Below are 18476 nucleotides of genomic sequence, written 5' to 3'. Positions count from 1 at the left end.
GCATGCTAACTTTTTGTGTTTCATGCACAAGGACCCCCAGGTCCCTCTGAACTGTAGCATTTTGTAATCTCTCTCCATTTAAATAATAATTTGCTTATTTATTTTTCCTGCCAAAGTGTATAACCTCGCACTTTCCCACATTATACTCCATCTGCCAAATGTTTGCCCACTCACTTAGCCTATCTATATCCCTTTGCAGGTTCTTTGAGTCCTCTACACAACTTGCTTTCCCACCCATCTTTGTATCATCCACAAACTTGGCTACATTACACTTGGTCCCTTCATCCAAGTCATTAATGTAGATTGTAAATAGTTGAGGCCCCAGCACCGATCCCTGTGGCACCCTACTAGTTACCATTTGGTAACTGGAAAATGACCCATTTATCCCGACTCTCTGCTTTCTGTTAGTTAGCCAATTCTCTATGCATCCATGCTAATATATTACCCCCAATTCTGTGAGCTCTTATCTTATGCAGTAACCTTTTATGTGGCACCTTATCAAATGCCTTCTGGAAATCCAAATACACCACATCCACTAGTTCACTTTTGTCCACCCTGCTCATTACCTCCTCAAAGAACTCCAGCAAATTTGTTAAACATGAATTCCCTTTCATAAAACCATGCTGACTCTGCTTGACTGCATTATGCATTGCCAAATGCCCTGCTACTGCTTCCTTAATGAAGGACTCCAGCATTTTTCCAACGACAGATGTTAGGCTAATTGGTCTATAGTTTCCTGCTTGCTGTCTCTTTCCTTTCTTAAATAGGGGCGTTACATTTGCGGTTTTCCAATCCGCTGGGACCTCTCCAGAGTCCAGAGAATTTTGGTATATTGCAACCAATGCATCCATTATCTCTGCAGCCACTTCTTTTAAGACCCTGGGATGCAGATCATATGGTCCAGGGGACTTGTCATCTTTTAGTCCTATTATTTTACCAAGTACTTTTTCCTTAGCGATAGTGATTGTCTTTAGTTCCCCCCCTCCCTGTGGCCCCTTGATTATCCATTATTGGGATGTTGTTAGTGTCTTCTACCGTGAAGACAGATACAAAATATTTGTTCAGTCTTTGCCATTTCCCCGTTCCCCATTATTAATTCCCCAGTCTTATCCTCGAAGGGACCAATGTTTACTTTAGCTACCCTCTTCCTTTTTATATACCTGTAGAAGCTCTTACTATCTGTTTTAATGTTACTTGCCAGTTTACTCTCATAATTCATCTTCTCTCTCTTATTTTTTTAGTCATCCTTTGCTGCTTTTCAAAAATTTCCCAATCCTCTGGTCTCCCAACAATCTTGGCAACATTGTATGCCTTCGTTTTCAATATGATAACATTCTTTACTTCCTTAGTTAGCTACGGATGTTACTCCCTTCTCTTAAAATCTTCCTCTTCTTCAAACGGGGCTATGCCAACTTCAACACCAATTGCTGGAACAAACAGACGGAGCTTTTGTTCAATGTCTTATCTGAAGGACGACCAAACGTGGCCTCCATGAGTCGGAACACCAGCTATGCCAAATTGGTTATTGCCTCAACATGCTCCTTCTATGCCGTACACTGGAGCATTCTCTGCAGTCCTCTGAGCTTCCAACAACCACTGGAACAACAGTTTTGTGAAACATTTGTTACAGTCGTCCCCAGTTATTCTCTGTTGTTGTGACAATTGTATAACTTATGGGCCCTGAAATTAGGACCAGGGGCTTGCCGCGCGTGCAAGCCCCCGATGTGCACTCACCCTGCGCGCCGACATCTGAAGCCCGGGCCTGCTTGCATTTCCTGTCACAGGCCCGGTTCCGATGTCGGCGCGATGTGCTTACCTGATCCAGCGGCGTAGTTAGTGCAATGTGCCGGCTGGGATCAGGTGAGCACTGTGCAGCCAATCAGGGGAGGGGAAACTCATTCATGAGTTTGATAGTAAGAGCTGTCAAACTCATGAAAAGTATGGGCTGCCAAAACACTTTAAAAAAAAAAAAATTATTTAAAGTTAAAGTAACCACTGATTATATTAACTATAAATAAGTGTAAAAAAATGTTTAAAACAATTAACCAATTTTTTGAAAAAAATAAATTTTTAAAAAATAGGGTCTAAAACTAAACTTACCATCCTGTAAATTCTTTAAAAATAACAAACCTGTGGAAAAAAAAATTCTACATTGTACTAAAAGCCCACTTACCTGAAAAACTAAATACTTACGTCTTGTTTTTCCACGCGTAAAGACCGGAGGCCTTTACACACACGCAACTCTGGAAAAAAAAAAGGAATTTTACTGCACACGCGCTGCCTGTGCAGTCGCGCGCGTTCTGCCTCTTAACCCCTTGGGTCAGAGGACAGGAAATGCCGGTTTTCAGCGCATGCGCTGTGCATGCTGAAAACCGGCAATTCCTCCGGGCACACGCGTGAGTACCCTGTCCTTATTCACGCGTTGTGCCCGGAATTACTGGGCCATTATGTCTTGTTAACTTTTCCCTACTTCAATAATTTTTTTTATTCGTTCATGGGATGTGGGCGTCGCTGGGAAGGCCAGTATTTATTGCCCAGCCCTAATTGCCCTCGAGAAGGCGGGGTTGAGCTGCCTTCTTGAACTGCTGCAGTCCGTATGGTGAAGGTACTCCCATAGTGCTGTTAGGGAGGGAGTTCCAGGAATTTGACCCAGCGACTATGAAGGAATGGTGATATATTTCCAAGTCAGGTGGTGTGTGACTTGGAGGGGAACTTGAAGGTGATGGTGTTCCCATGCGCCTGCTGTCCTTGTCCTTCTATGTGGTTGAGGTTGTGGATTTGGGAGGTGGCGAAGATGCCTTGGCGAGTTGCTGCACTGCATCTTGTAGATGGTACACACTGCAGCCACGGTGTACTGGTGGTGGAGGGAGTGAATGTTTAAGGTGGTGGATGGGATCCCAACCAAATGGGCTGCTTTGTTCTGGATGGTGTCGAGCTTCTTGAGTGTTGTTGGAGCTGCACTCATCCAGCCAAGTGGAGAGTATTCTATCACACTCCTTACTTGTGCCTTGTAGATGGTGGAAAAGCTTTGGGGAGTCAGGAGGTGAGTCACTCGCCGCAGAATATCCAGCCTCTGACCTGCTCTTGTAGCCACAGTATTTATGGGGCTGGTCCAGTTAAGTTTCTGGTCAATGGTAACTCCCAGGATGTTGATGTTTGGGGGATGTGGTGATGGTAATGCCGTTAAATGTCAAGGGACGGTGGTTAGACTCTCTCTTGTTGGAGATAGTCATTGCCTGGCACTTGTGTGGCGCGAATGTTATTTGCCACTTATCAGCCCAAGTCTGAAAGTCATCCAGGTCTTGCTGGATGTGGGGATAGACTGATTAATTATCTGAGGAGCTGCGAATGGAACTGAACACTGCAATCATAAGCGAACATCCCCACTTCTGACCTTATGATGGAGGGAAGTTCAAGGATGAAGCAGCTGAAGATGGTTGGGCCTAGGACACTGCCCTGAGGAACTCCTGCTGCGATGTCCTGGGGCTGAAATGATTGGTCTCCAACAACCACAACCATCTTCCTTTGTGCTAGGTATGACTCCAGCCAGTGGAGTTTTTCCCCCGATTCCCATTGACTTCAATTTTACTAGGGTTCCTTGATGCCACACTTGGTCAAATGCTGCCTTGATGTCAAGTGCAGTCACTCTCACCTCACCTCTGGAATTCAGCTCCTTTGTCCATGTTTGGACCAAGGCTGTAATAAGGTCTGGTGCTGAGTGGTCCTGGCAGAACCCAAACGGAGCATCGCTGGGCAGGTTATTGGTAAGTGCCGCTTGACTGCACTGTCGACGACATCTTCCATCACTTTGCTGATGATCGAGAGTAGACTGATGGGCGGTAATTGGCTGGATTGGATTTGTCCTGCTTTTTATGAACAGGACATACCTGGGCAGTTTTCCACATTGTCGGGTAGATGCCAGTGTTGTAGCTGTACCAGAACAGCTTGGCTAGAGGTGCGGCTAGTTCTGGAGCACAAGTCTTCAGCACGATAGCCGGGATGTTGTTGGGGCCCATAGCCTTTGCTGTATCCAGTGCGTTCAGCTGTTTCTTGATATCACGTGGAGTGAATCGAATTGGCAGAAGACTGGCTTCTGTGATGGTGGGGACCTCAGCAGGAGGCTGAGATGGACCATCCACTCAGCACTTCTGGCTGAAGATGGTTGCAAATGCTTCAGCCTTATCTTTTGTACTCACGTGCTGGGCTCCGCCATCATTGAGGATGGGGATATTCATGGAGCCTCTTCCTCCCGTCAGTTGTTTTAATGGTCCATTACCATTCACGACTGGATGTGGCAGGATGGCAGAACTTTGATTTGATCCGTTGGTTGTGGGATTGCTTAGCTCTGTCTATAGCATGCTGCTTCCGTTGTTTAGCACGCCTGTAGTCCAGTGTTGCAGCTTCCCCAGGTTGGCACCTCATTTTCAGGTACACCTGGTGCTGCTCCTGGCATGCTCTTTTACACTCCTCATTGAACCAGGGTTGGTCGCCTGGCTTGATGTGCCGGGCCATGAGGCTACAGATTGTGGTGGAGTACTATTCTGCTGCTGCTGATGGCCCACAGCGCCTCATGGATGCCCAGTTTTGAGCTGCTGGATCTGTTCTGAATCTATCCCAGTTAGCTCGGTGGTAGTGCCACACAACATGATGGAGGTGCTCTCAGTGTGAAGATGGGACTTTGTCTCCAGAAAAACTGTGCGTTGGTCACTGCTACCAATACTGTGATGGACAGATATATCTGCGACAGGTAGATTGGTGAGGACTGGGTCAAGTAGGTTTTTCCCTTATGGGTTCTCTCACCACCTGCTGCAGGCCCAGTCTAGCAGCTATGTCCTTCAGGACTCAGCCAGCTCAGTCTGTAGTGGTGCTACCGAGCCACTCTTGGTGATGGACATTGAAGTCCCCCACCCAGAGTACATTCTGTGCCCTTGCTACTCTCAATGCTTCTTCCAAGTGGTGTTCAACATGGAGGAGTACTGATTCATCATCTGAGGGAGGGCGGTAGGTGGTAATCAGCAGGAGGATTCCTTGCCCATATTTGACCTGATGCCATGAGACTTCATGCGGTCCGGAGTCAATGTTGAGGACTCCCAGGGCCACTCCTTCCCGACTGTATACCACTGTGCTGCCACCTCTGGTGGGTTTGTCCTGCTGGTGGGACAGGACATACCCAGGGATGGTGACAGAGGAGTTTGGGACATTGGCTGAAAGGTATGATTCTGTGAGTATGACTATGTCAGGCTGTTGCTTGACTAGTCTGTGGAACAACTCTCCCAATTTTGTGCCCAAGTCCCCAGATGTTCGCGAGGAGGACTTTGCAGGGTTAACTGGGCTGGGTGTGCCTTTATCATGTTCGAAGCCGGTGAAGAGGTCGATGCCGGCTGGTCTGTCCGTTTTTATTCTTATTATTGTTTCTTGTAGCGGTTTGTTACAACTGAGTAGCTTGCTAGGCCATTTCAGAGGGCAGTTAAAAGTCAACCACATTGCTGTGGCTCTCGAGTCATATATAGGCCAGACAAGGTAAGGACGGCAGATTTCCTTCCCTAAAGGACATTAGTGAACCAGATGGGTTTTTACGACAATCTGATAGTTTCATTGTCACCATTACTGATACTAGCTTTTTATTCCAGATTTATTTAATTAACTGAATTTAAATTCCACAGCTGCCATGGTGGGATTTGGACTCACGTCTCTGGATTATCAGTCCAGGTGTCTGGATTACTAGTCCAGTGATATTACCACTACGCTACCGTTCCCATAATTATTTGGATTAGGTCGCTTTTCTTACATAATTTCAGACCCATATCCAATAACCATTTTTCTTTTTAGATATTCCTATCCGCCTACTCATGATTGTTCATCTTCAGAAGTATTTTGGGTACTGAAAAGGCTGAGAAGCCCTGCAATATGCAGCAGTTAGAAGTGCTGTGAGATGACAATGATCAAAGGAACCCACATATTCGTCTCTTGTTCAGTGTGGGAAAGGTGTGAATTTGTTCACGGCTCATTAACAGATGTTACTGAAAAAATTCACGCCTCATAAAACTCCCCCATTGTAGACTTGAAAATTGTTCTCTCCATTCTAGTCCTGCCGTGTTGTTTCCTGAATTCCAGATAGGCTTGCAGTCCAGTCTAAGGTCATGTCACCAAATGTTGTCTATGAAGCTTCTCAAAGAAGCAGTGGGACACTCCACATTCGTGACAACATTGGCGTTTTCTACTAAAATTAGTGCATGTGGCTGAAACAGTGTTGCTGAAGCCACGCCTATAGCTAGTCAGCAATTTCTGTTGGACGACACGGAGATAGACAAGACAGGATGCAGGGGAACCAATTTAATTGAAGGGGCCCTCAAACAGATACATAGGGGGTGATTTTGCCAATGGGGAGCTTTTGGAGGCAGGACTCCCACTTGTTGGGTTTCAGTCCCGCCTCCATCAACTTCTGGCCAACCCACACTATTTTCCCTTGATTGACCTTGTTAAGCCCTCCCAGCGGGCTTAGCAGGCCAATTAAGGGAAAACCGGTTGCAGAGAACATCAACGTATGACGATTCATCTGACAAAATTTTTTGAAAGATGAATTGTCATCGTTTGACAGCTCTGTGAAGCTATCAAACAGTGACATTCTCTGTAGTTTGATGAGGTCTTGAATTCAAGACCACATCAAACCGCTTTCTGTTGCAGAAATGAGATGGTTGTTGCATTGGAGAATGCAACGGCATCTGTCATCTCTACTGCGGAGGTGCGAGACTCTCCATATACACACTGACTGAAGCCTGCAGGAAGAAACAAGTAAGTACACTTTTTCTAACACTTTGCACTTATCTCAGATACTCACCTCTCCACACTTGCACCCATCACTCACCTCCACAGCACACTTTTGGAACCCGCAGACCCTCTACTCGCCTCAGTGACCCTGGCGGGTTTTGGAGCCTTCGGGAAGCCTGCACTTGTGAGGGCAAAAAGGGGATAATCCTATTTTCTGCCTGTTAACAGGCAGTTAAGTGGCTTTAATCCCTTCCCACCTCCAAGGAGATGGGACCCGGCACGGGATGGCTACCCACCTCCTGGCAAGATGCATGGAGGCGTGTTGGGCACCCGCCCCCAAATTCTGCCATTTTCCTGGCAGTCCCACCTCCAAACCCACCTCCCCAGGGCTGGCAAAATCGCCCCCATAGAAATACAGCAACAGTAGTAGGTCATTCAGCTGCTTGAACCTGCTCCACCATTCAATTAGATCATGGCTGATCTGTACCTAACATAATTTACCCACCATTTACCCAATAAAAATCTATCGACCTCAGTCTTGAAAATTTCAATTGGTCCAGCATCCACAACCTTTTTGGAGGAGCAAGTTCCAAATTTCCATTACCCTTCGTTTAAAAAAGTGCTTCCTGATAGCTCATGTCCTGAACTAGAAAATGTTATTCACTTTGCTTCCAATTTCCACACTTCCCTCATCTTCACATGGTCCATCTCCGACACTTGCCTTACTCCACTTCTCTGTCTCCATTTCTGGGGATAGGCTATCGATAAACATTCACTATAAGCCCACTGAGTCATAGAGTAATTGGCCTGAGGCGCCCAAGCGGCGCAAAGTTCGCCTGGGCGCTGGAATTTGCGCCGCGATCGCCACATTAGCGATCGCCACAAATTCAGTTGAAGTGCCCCTAGAGGGAGACGGGGTGCGGCTCGAGGCGCTCCGCGTCCCTCTTAGGGCGCTGAAAGTGAATTTCGCAGCGCTACGTGCCGCAGTGCCACACGCTGCGGCACGGCACGCTGCGGTACTGCAGGCCTTCCTCCCAATGTTAAGGGGGAGGGGCCTGCAACAGCGCGAGCCCCGATCGCGAGTGCCGGCAAAAGAGCCCGGCACCAAGGAGAAGTGCCGGGCTCTCGGGAAACAGCTGGCAATGCCGCGGGGGGGGGGGGGGGACACCAGGAGGCCGGGGACGGAGGTGCTGGCAGGCAGCCGCCGAAAAAGCGGCCGCCCCGCACCTCCACCTTAACTTGCGCCTCTGCCAGCACAGTAAGGCCCCGTGAACCGGGCGCGGGTAGCGAACGGCGCAGCTACCAAATATCGCGATCGGGGCGCTGCGCACACTAATGACGTCATCGGTGGTGGCGCAGCGCAAAAAGCTAACACCACCATTAGCGCCCCTGCTGAATATCGCGGGAGGCGCAGCCAGTGGCGCTACAGCCACTGACTGCCTCTTTAGGCGCTAACAGGTGGCGCTACTCACCCAATTTCTCCCCCATAGAGTTATACAGCACAGAAAGAGGCCCTTCGGCCCATCGCGTCCGCGCCGGCCATCAAGCCCTATCTAATCTAATCCCATTTTCCAGCATTTGGTCCGTAGCCTTGTATGCTATGGCATTTCAAGTGCTCATCCAAATGCTTCTTGAATGTTGTGAGGGTTCCTGCCTCTACCACCCTTTCAGGCATTGAGTTCCAGATTCCAACCACCCTCTGGGTGAAAAAGTTTTTCCTCAAATCCCCTCTAAACCTCCTGCCCCTTAGCTTGAATCTATGCCCCCTTGTTATTGACCCCTCTACTAAGGGGAAAAGATCCTTTCTATCCACCCTATCTATGCCCCTCATGATTTTGTATACCTCAATCAGGTCCCCCCTCAGCCTTCTCTGCTCCAAGGAAAACAACCCCAGCCTGTCCAGTCTTTCTTCATAGCTGAAGCGCTCCAGCCCAGGTAAAATCCTGGTAAATCTCCTCTGCACCCTCTCCAAAGCAATCACATCCTTCCTATAGTGTGGCGACCAGAACTGCACACAGTACTCCAGCTGTGGCCTTACCAGCGTTTTGTACAGCTCCATCATAACCTCCCTGCTCTTATATTCTATGCCTCGGCTAATGAAGGCAAGTATCCTATATGCCTTTTTAACCACCTTATCCACCTGTTCTGCTGCCTTCAGGGATCTATGTACATGCACACCAAGGTCCCTCTGATCCTCTGTCTTTCCTAGGGTCTTACCATTCATTGTGCATTCCCTTGCCTTGTTAGTCCGTCCAAAATGTATCACCTCACACTTTTCAGGGTTAAATTCCATTTGCCACTGTTCCGCCCATCTGACCAACCCATCTATATCATCCTGTAGCCTGAGGCTTCCCGCCTTGCTATTTACCACCCCACCAATTTTCGTGTCATCTGCGAACTTACTGATCATCCCTTTTACATTCACATCCAAATCATTAATGTAGACCACAAACAGCAAGGGACCCAGCACCGATCCCTGCGGTACCCCACTGGACACAGGCTTCCAGTCACAAAAACAACCTTCCACCATCACCCTCTGCCCTCTGCCACTAAGCCAGTTTTGGATCCAAGGTGCCAAGGCACCTTGGATCCCATGGGCTCTTACCTTCCTGACCAGTCTCCTTTGCGGGACTTTATCAAAAGCCTTACTGAAATCCATGTAAACCACATCCACTGCACTACCCTCATCCACACACCTAGTCACCCCCTCAAAAAATTCAATCAAATTGGTCAGACATGATCTTCCCTTGACAAAGCTATGCTGGCTATCCCTAATTAATTCCTGCCTCACCAAGTGGAGACCAATTCTGTCCCTCAGAATTTTTTCCAATAATTTCCCTACCACTGATGTTAGGCTCACTGGCCTGTAATTCCCTGGTTTATCCCTACTACCCTTCTTGAATAATGGTACTACGTTAGCTGTTCTCCAGTCCTCTGGCACATCCCCTGTGGCCAGAGAGGTTCTGAAAATTTGTGTCAGAGCCTCTGCAATCTCCTCCTTTGCCTCACATAGTAGCCTGGGATACATCTCGTCCGGGCCTGGGGATTTATCTACTTTTAAGCCTGCTAAAATCGCTAGTACCTCCTCCCTCTCGATGCTAATATGTTCAAGTATATCACAGTCCCCCTGCCCGATTTCTATGCCCACATTGTCCTTCTCCATAGTGAACACAGATGCAAAAAATTCATTTAAAACCCCACCTACATCCTCTGGCTCTACACAGTTTGCCACTTTGGTCCCTAATGGGCCCTACTCTTTCCCTAGTTATCCTCTTGCCCTTAATATACTTATAAAACACCTTAGGATTTTCCTTTATTTTGCTCGCCAGTGTTATTTCATGGCCCCTCCTCGCTCTCCTAATTTCTTTTTTAAGTATCCCCCTGCACTTTTTATACTCCTCTAGGGCTTCCTCTGTCTTTAGTCCTTTGTATCTGCCAAAAGCCCCCCTTTTTTTCCTAATCAATTCTCGTATATCCCTTGACATCCAAGGTTCCCTGGGCTTGTTGGTCCCACCCTTGACCTTTACGGGAACATGTTGCCATTGTACTCTCTCAATTTCCTTTCTGAAAGACTCCCATTGCTCTGATGTGGATTTTCCTTCAAGTAGCTGATCCCAGTCCACATTGGCCAGATCCTGCCTTATCATATTAAAATCGGCCTTCCCCCAATTTAGAACCTTTATTTCCGGTCCATCCTTGTCCTTTTCCATGACTACCTTAAATCTCACCGAATTATGGTCACTGTCACCAAAGTGCTCACCTACTAACACTTCTACCACTTGCTCGGCCACATTCCCTAGAATTAGGTCCAGTACCGCCCCCTCTCTTGTAGGACTTTCCAAATGCTGGCTCAAAAAGCTCTCCTGGATGCACTTTAAGAATTCTGCACCCTCTAAGCCTTTCACACTCTGACTATCCCAGTTAATATTGGGGAAGTTGAAATCCCCCACTATAATTACCCTATTATTTGCACACTTCTCTGAGATTTGCCTACATATCTGTTCCTCTATCTCCCCCTGGCTGTTTGGGGGCCTATAGTACACTCCCAGCAAAGTGCTAGCCCCCTTTTTGTTTTTAAGTTCAACCCATATGGCCTCATTAGAGGAACCTGTTAATATATCATCCCTCCTTACAGCAGTAATTGTCTCCTTAATTAATATTGCGACACCCCCTCCTCTTTTACCCCCCCCCCCCCGTCTCACCTGAAGATTCTATACCCCGGAATATTGAGCTGCCAGTCTTGCCCCTCCCTCAACCATGTCTCTGTGATAGCAACAATATCATACTCCCATGTGTTCATCAACAACTTCAGCTCATCCACCTTATTCGTAAGACTCCTTGCATTAAAATAAATGCCATTTAGCCTTGCCCTACTCCCTTGTGCCGTTACATATTCGCTCTGCCTTCCAGTCTGACTTATTTTTTCCTCTATATTTGGCTGTACATCACCCCCTATTATAGCTCCACTCTGTATCCCATCCCCCTGCCAAGTTAGTTTAAACCCCCCCGAACAGTGCTAGCAAACCTCCCCGCAAGGATATTTGTCCCGTTCTGGTTCAGGTGCAACCCGTCCGACTTGTACAAGTCCCACCTTCCCAAGAAGCAGGCCCAGTGATCCAGGAAACTAAAGCCCTCCCTCCTGCACCAACTCTTTAGCCACGCATTCATCTGCTCTATCCTCCTATTCCTATACTCACTAGCACGTGGCACTGGGAGTAATCCAGAGATTACAACCTTTGAGGTCCTGCTCTTTAGTCTGCTACCTAGCTCCCTAAATTCTTGCTGCAGGACCTCATCCCTCTTCCTATCCATGTCATTGGTCCCAATGTGAACCACGACCTCTGACTGTTCACCCTCCCCCTTCAGAATGCCCTGCAGTCGTTCAGTGACATCCTTGACCCTGGCACCAGGGAGGCAACAAACCATCCTGGAGTCACGTCTACGGCCACAGAAACGCCTATCTGTTCCCCTTACGATAGAATCCCTGCCTGTGCAGCCCTTACCTGCGGTGTGACCAACTCACTAAACGTGCTACTCATGACCCTCTCAGCATCGTGAATGCTCCAAAACTCATCCATCCACAGCTCCAGCGCCGCAATGCGGTCTACGAGTAGCTGCATCTGGATACATTTCTGGCACACATGGTCGTCAGGGACACAGGCAGCGTCCCTGAATTCCCACATAGAGCAAGAGGAGCATAACACGGGGCTGGGCTGTCCTGACATGACTTACCCTTTAATTAATTTAAATTAATTCAATACCACCAATTAATGATACACACTAGGGCGCTTGTATGGTTTACCAACAGTCCCCGCTACACCAGAAAGACCGTAGCAACTATAAACCTGACGCAGCTACCTGGACTACACTTCCTCCCACCCCGCTCCCTGTAAGGACTCTATTCCATTCTCCCAGTTTCCCATCTTCGTCACATCTGTTCTGACGATGCCACCTTCCATACTAGTGCTTCCGATATGTCTTCCTTTTTCCTCAACCGAGGATTCCCCTCTACCGTGGTTGACATGGCCCTTGACCGTGTCCGTTCCATTTCCCGCACTTCTGCTCTCACCCCTTCCCCTCCCTCCCGGAACCACGATAGGGCTCCCCTTGTCCTCAACTTTCACCCCACCAGCCTCCACATTCAATGGATCATCCTCCGCCATCTCCAGCGTGTTCCCACCACCAAACACATCTTCCCCTCCCCTCCCCTTTCAGCATTCCGAAAGGACCGCTCCATCCACGATACCCTGGTCCACTCCTTAATCACCCCCAATACATCTATCCCTTCCCCTTCCCATGGCACCTTCCTGTGCAAGCGCAGGAGATGCAAAACCTGCCCTTTTACCTCCTCCCTTCCCACTGTCCAGGGCCCCAAACACTCCTTCCAGGTGAAACAGCGATTTATTTGTACTTCTTACAATTTAGTATACTGTATTTGCTGCTCATGATGCGGTCTCCTCTACATTCGGGAGACCAAACGTAGATTGGGTGTCCGCTTCGCGAAACACCTCCGTTCAGTCTGTAAGCATGACCCCGAGCTCCCGGTGGCCTGTCACTTTAATTCACCGCTCCACTCCAACTCTGACCTCTCTATGCTCGGCCACTTACACTGTTCCAATGAAGCTCAACATAAGCTTGAGGAACAGCACTTCATCTTTCGATTAGACACTTTACAGCCTTCTGAACTCAACATCAAATTTAACAATTTCAGAACATAACCTCTGCCCCAATTTTTTCACATGGCAACTGTTGATGATTCTTCCATTCCCATTTACACCTCTTCTAGACTCACTTTTTGTTTCTTGACTTGTCCCATTACCATCCCCTTTTGCCTTGCACCATCATCCCTTTTGTCATTTAATCTCTCCTGCCTTCCACCCTATCACAGACCTTCCTTTTTGTTCTTTCCTCTCCTCCCCTCCCCCCCTTCCCCTGCCCCAGCACTTGCTTAAAAACTGTTACATCTCTAACTTTTTCCAATTCCTACGAAAGGTCATTGACCTGAAACGTTCACTCTGTTTCTCTCTCCACAGATGCTGCCTGACCTGCTCAGTATTTCCAGCATATTCTTTTTTTATTAGCTCTGTTTTAAGATTGTGTTCCCTTGTTCTGGATTCCCCCACCAGAGGAAAAAGTTTCTCCCCATCTACCCTATCAAATCCCTTAATCATTTAAAACAACTTGATTAGATCACCCCTCAACCTTCTAAAGAGAATACAAGCCACGTTTATGCAACCAATCCGCATAATTTAACTCTAAGTCCTGGTATCATTCTAATGAATCTGCGCTGCAGCCCTTTCAATGCCCATATTTTTTTAAATTTGTTCCTGGGATGTGGACGTCACTGGCAAGGCCAGCATTTATTGCCCATCCCTACTTGCCCTTGAGAAGGTGGTGGTGAGCCGCCTCCTTGAACCGCTGCAGTCTGTGTGATGAAGGTACTCTCACAGTGCTGTTAGGGAGGGAGTTCCAGGATTTTGACCCAGCGACGATGAAGGAACGGCCAAGTCAGGATGGTGTGTAACTTGGAGAGGAACTTGCAGGTGATCGTGTTCCAATGCACCTGCTGCCTTTGTTCCTCTACGTGATAGAGGTCGCGAGTTTGGGAGGTGCTGCCAAAGAAGCCTTGGTTAGTTGCTGCAGTGCCACTTGTAGATGGTACATGCTGCAGCCACGGTACGCCTGTGGTGGAGGGAGTGAATGTTTCAGGTGGTGGATGGGGTGCCAATCAAGTGGGCTGCTTTGTCCTGGATGGTGTCGAGCTTCTTGAGGGTTGTTGGAGCTGCACTCATCCAGGCAAGTGGCAAGTATTCCCTCACACTCCTGACATGTGCCTTGTAGATGGTGGAAAGGGTTTACGGAGTCAGGATGTACAGTGGCCAAAACTAAACGCAGTACTCAAGATGAGGTCTGACCAAGGCTCTGCACAACTGAAGCTGAATTGGGAACCATGCGCAAGGTGGTTGCCATAAGCCCAAATATCTGCAGGTAAACCTGAGTTGCGAGATACGCGCCTTCCTCTAAGAAGATATTAGATCTCCGAGGACTACAAATGTGTCCTTGGTTTACCCTGTACCCTATGGTACAACATTGTGCCACTAGTAACGCAAGGTTCTGTGAGGACTGCAGCTATGATGTCTCATAACTGACCAAAAGCCCAGTAGATTGGAAGTATAGATTACTTGGTGCACTGCCAGCCTGGCAGAACCCAGTTGGAAGTTCAGACTAACCAACTAGTTGTCTAGACATGGATACATCTAAATATATAGCAGATGTAGATGGACAGTGATCAGTGGAAGGCACTATGGAAAGAGTCTGGGAGCCTACAAAAGGAAGGACTCCCTACTGGTAACTCTTGAGCACGACACCTATGAAACGATGAATGGTGCAGCTGTGTTGGTATTTGAAGATATGTATCCTTTAGCTCTACATATGCTGGTCAATGCCCAGAATGTACTCTTTGAATTATGTACAGACATGCAAAGACCTTGGACTTCCCAGGCTCTAGGAATGGAGTCAAGTTCTGAATCAATTTGAGATTCAAAATGGGAGTAAAGACCACACCATTTTTTTTGCGCAATAAAGGGGATCAAAACCCTGCATCTGCTGCTCAGAGGAAACTTGGTATTTGGCCCCTAAATTTAGGGCAATTCTTATTACTGCAGCAAATGTCTAAATCATGAGAAATTCCGTAAATAAACTCAATGTGGCATCCCCTCCCCAGTAAGGTACAACAGCAACCTAGGAATGAAGAGGTTAACCTTGGTTGACAGACTACTGCCATGCCACCAAAAAATACCCCACTGATTGGACTGAAAGGGCTACACAGAGTCAATGATGCCAACTGTAGAGAAACCGATCCTCAACTGGACCCACTATACAAGCCCTGGAAATGTCCAGCTTAGTGCCTTGAGAAAGCTTGCAGAAGTTGATTGATCAGCGATACTGGTAAGCCTTCCCAAGAATAGTCTTGTTGGGCGCAATCCAATAATCTCTTGGTATTCTCGAAAACAGATGCCTGCAAGAACTCAGTGCCTCTCCCAGACTGAATAATCCATTACCCTGTGGCTGGAATTATTTTTGTTCAAGTTTCTTAGAACTTTCAATTTGTCTTGGTTCCATTATTTTACTAATTCTATGCTGCAGTCAGTACAAATTTGGGAATTAGGGAGACACCATTTGAACAATTCTCACGTCTATTCACAGCAACTAAAACTGATCACATTTGTACCAGCCTAACAACCTGTGAATCACGGCTACCTGCATTTAAGTCCTGGATGATACAAGAATGATGTAGAGATAATGGTTTTGAGTAGACCCAATGCACTACCGTCTGTTAACTATTGTTTAATACTGGTAAGTCCTCTCAGTCTCTACACAACATAGTCTTGTTTAGTTTGATTTATTTTATCTGATCAGCAACCTGGCAACAAGAATGTGACTGCGAGAGAGGCCTCTTACACCCCTTTGTGACCTGAGACCAGCAAGCTCCTTCTGTAGCAGGCTACTTACTGGGCTTGAATGACCAAATGAAGACCTCAGCCAGGTAGCATAGGAACAGGAGTAGGCCATTCAGCCCCTCACACCTGCTCTGCCATTCAATTAGATCATGGCTGATCTGTACCTCAACTCCATTTACCCGCCCTTGCTCCATATCCCTTGATAGTTTTACCTAGCAAAAATCTCAGTCTTGAAAAGCTCCAATTGTCCCAGAATCCATAGCATTTTAGGGAAGAGAGTTCCAAATTTCTACTACCCTTTTGTGTGTAAAAAGTGCTTCCTGATTTCACTCCTGAATGGCCTAGCTCTAATTTTAAGGTTATGTCCCCTTGTTCTGGATTCCCCAGAGGAAATAGTTCCTCTGTATCTGCCCTATCACATCCTTTTAACATTTTAAACACCTCGATCAGATAACCCTCAATGTCCTATACTCAAGGGAATACAATCCAAGTTTATGCAACCTGTCCTCATAGTTTAACCCTTTTAGCCGCAGCATCATTCTGGTGAATCTACGCTGCACCCCCTCCAAGGCCAATATATCCTTCTGAGGGGTGTGGTACCAAAACTGAACACAGTAGCACAATTAATTTCTCCAACTAATTAAGGTACCAAAGCAGAAGAGACTATAAAAGCTTGCCTGTCCTAATTATATTATGTCCCTGGGCTAGAGTCCGGGACCCTGTTTGAATGTCACAGTACCAAGCTCTAGATTTTGTTGGTAATAATGAAGCAGGATACTCAATTCTATATTAGGGGAAAGTGCCCCTCACTGGGTTAGGTGAAAACATTTTTGTAGCGGGAGACTCCAATGCAAACCCCCCTCCCAACTAGATTGCCTGAGAATCTCGGGCATTTATTGCTTTACGTATTTGACCTGCTAATTACAAGAGAAAGCAATCTGAGGCTTTGAGGAGAGTTTCTTTTGTGCCCAAATTGGGCAGTTTTGTCAGATTAGTGAAGAATGGCAACTGCTCTGGAAAAGTTCGCCTCGCTGAGTCTGCACACAAGGAATCTACTGGAAGGGAAACATGAAGAAATAATGAAACATTTAAGAGAACTAAAAAATGTACTCGTTTCTCCTAAAACCCAGTAAGAAGTGCAAGGCCTGGCTCTTTTTATGGAATAAAAGTGGTGCTAGGAGCTTGGAGAACCAGGTTCTTGATTGCTACACAGAGTAAGAGTCACACGCGGGGTGGGTGCTCCTGATGGTACCAGGACAAATAAAAATATAAAATCAATATTGGATCATTCCTACTGCACGTGAGGGATGCTTGAATGACAAAGACTATTTAATTTCTGAAAGGTCAGTGGAAAACCTCTGAAAATCACTGACAACAATGCTGTTCTTTCAGAATTACAGTAACAGATTTGACTCTTCACAGATACATGGTGGGTTACTATACTCTAGGTCATCACATCAAAATAACGCACCTGAGAGCTCTGCCCATAGTCTCGTAGTTCATGTCTGGCTTATTTTTGTGTTTGCCCCAGAGTCTGGACACAGCTTTTGAGTCAACCAGTTTGAAGATGCCCTTCTCTCTCTGAGTCCATTTGATGTACCGGGGACACGTACTCTTGTCCTGAAGCAAAGCCAGCAAGAACTCCCAGAGGTAGATTGTGTTTCCTGCAAGGATTTAACAACATGGTCAGAATTTCACGTTGAAAGAAAGAAAGAGGTCCACAGCATATAATGAACTACTGTGAAGTGCAGCAAATGTGATAGCCATTTTATACACAACAAAATCAAACAGAAAAGAGAAGAATGACCAGTTGATTCGTTTTTGGACGAACAAAAGAAAAAGAATTGCATTTATATAGCACCCTTCACAACCTCAGGACGTCGCAAAGTGCTTTACAACCAATTAAGTACTTTTTGAAATGTAATCACTGTTATAATTTAGGAAACGCGGTAATTTGTGCACAGCAAGCCATCACAAGCAGCAATGAGATAATGACTAGAAAAACTTTTAGTGGATGTTGGTTGCGGGCTAAACATTGGCCAGGACACGGGAGAGAACTTCCCTGCTCTTCTTCAAACTATGCAGGAGGATGAAGCACTCAGAACTGCCATAGGCAGAGGGTTAAAGGAACTAGAGCAACTGGCTGTTACATTACCCATGGGCAGCATTAATGCCTCCAGGGATTCCTCGGAAAACTTCTGAGGTAACCTTCCACCCCTCCGACTATAGTAATACCATCTCTTTATTAGTTCAGCAACATGTTGAATTTGGGGGCGTCAACGGCTGCAGTGCTATAATATAAAGGGGGCACTCGCCTCCAGTCTACTGGATGCCAGAAGGATTTACAGGAAAAAGAAGTCTTGGGAAGAGAGCAAGGAAGTTTCCTCTTGAATGTACCAGTCCTAAAATAATTCACTTCAGTATTAACTTCCACAAAGTTCATCTCTGGAGCCCAGATGGGTCGGCATTTTTGGTCAATTGGATGTGCTCCACTAACACCGGGTAGGGAGAGGTCCCAGGAACTCACTTCAAGACCCATTTAAGACTGAGATGAGGAGTAATTTCTTCACTCAGAGGGTTGTGAATCTTTGGCATTCTCTGCCCCAGAGGGCTGTGAATGCCGAGTCTTTGAGTTTATTTAAGGCTGAGATAGATAGATTTTTGGACTCTAGGGGAAATCAAGAGATATGGAGATCAGGCAGAAAGTGGAGTTGAGGTCAATGATCAGACGTGATTTTATGGAATGGC

The 18476-nt window shown here is 46.8% G+C and overlaps 1 protein-coding gene across 5 annotated transcripts in view; it reads right to left on the bottom strand.

Annotated features, from left to right (window-relative positions):
* Positions 1 to 18476, bottom strand: part of LOC147111579 (ETS-related transcription factor Elf-1-like) — a 271464-nt gene that overhangs the window by 7784 nt on the left and 245204 nt on the right. For all 5 annotated transcript variants that reach the window (XM_085998640.1, XM_085998642.1, XM_085998641.1 and 2 more), the window contains one exon: positions 17200 to 17392. In XM_085998640.1, coding sequence (XP_085854766.1) covers positions 17200 to 17392 — 193 coding nt within the window. The remainder of the gene's footprint in view (positions 1 to 17199; positions 17393 to 18476) is intronic.

The sequence above is a fragment of the Somniosus microcephalus genome, chromosome 10 (assembly GCF_052327205.1).
Source record: "Somniosus microcephalus isolate GS21.2 chromosome 10, FLI_Smic_1.0, whole genome shotgun sequence".
NCBI classification, from domain to species: Eukaryota; Metazoa; Chordata; class Chondrichthyes; order Squaliformes; family Somniosidae; genus Somniosus; species Somniosus microcephalus.
Note: the sequence above shows the minus strand (reverse complement) of the source record. Positions and strands in the feature narration are given on the sequence as shown.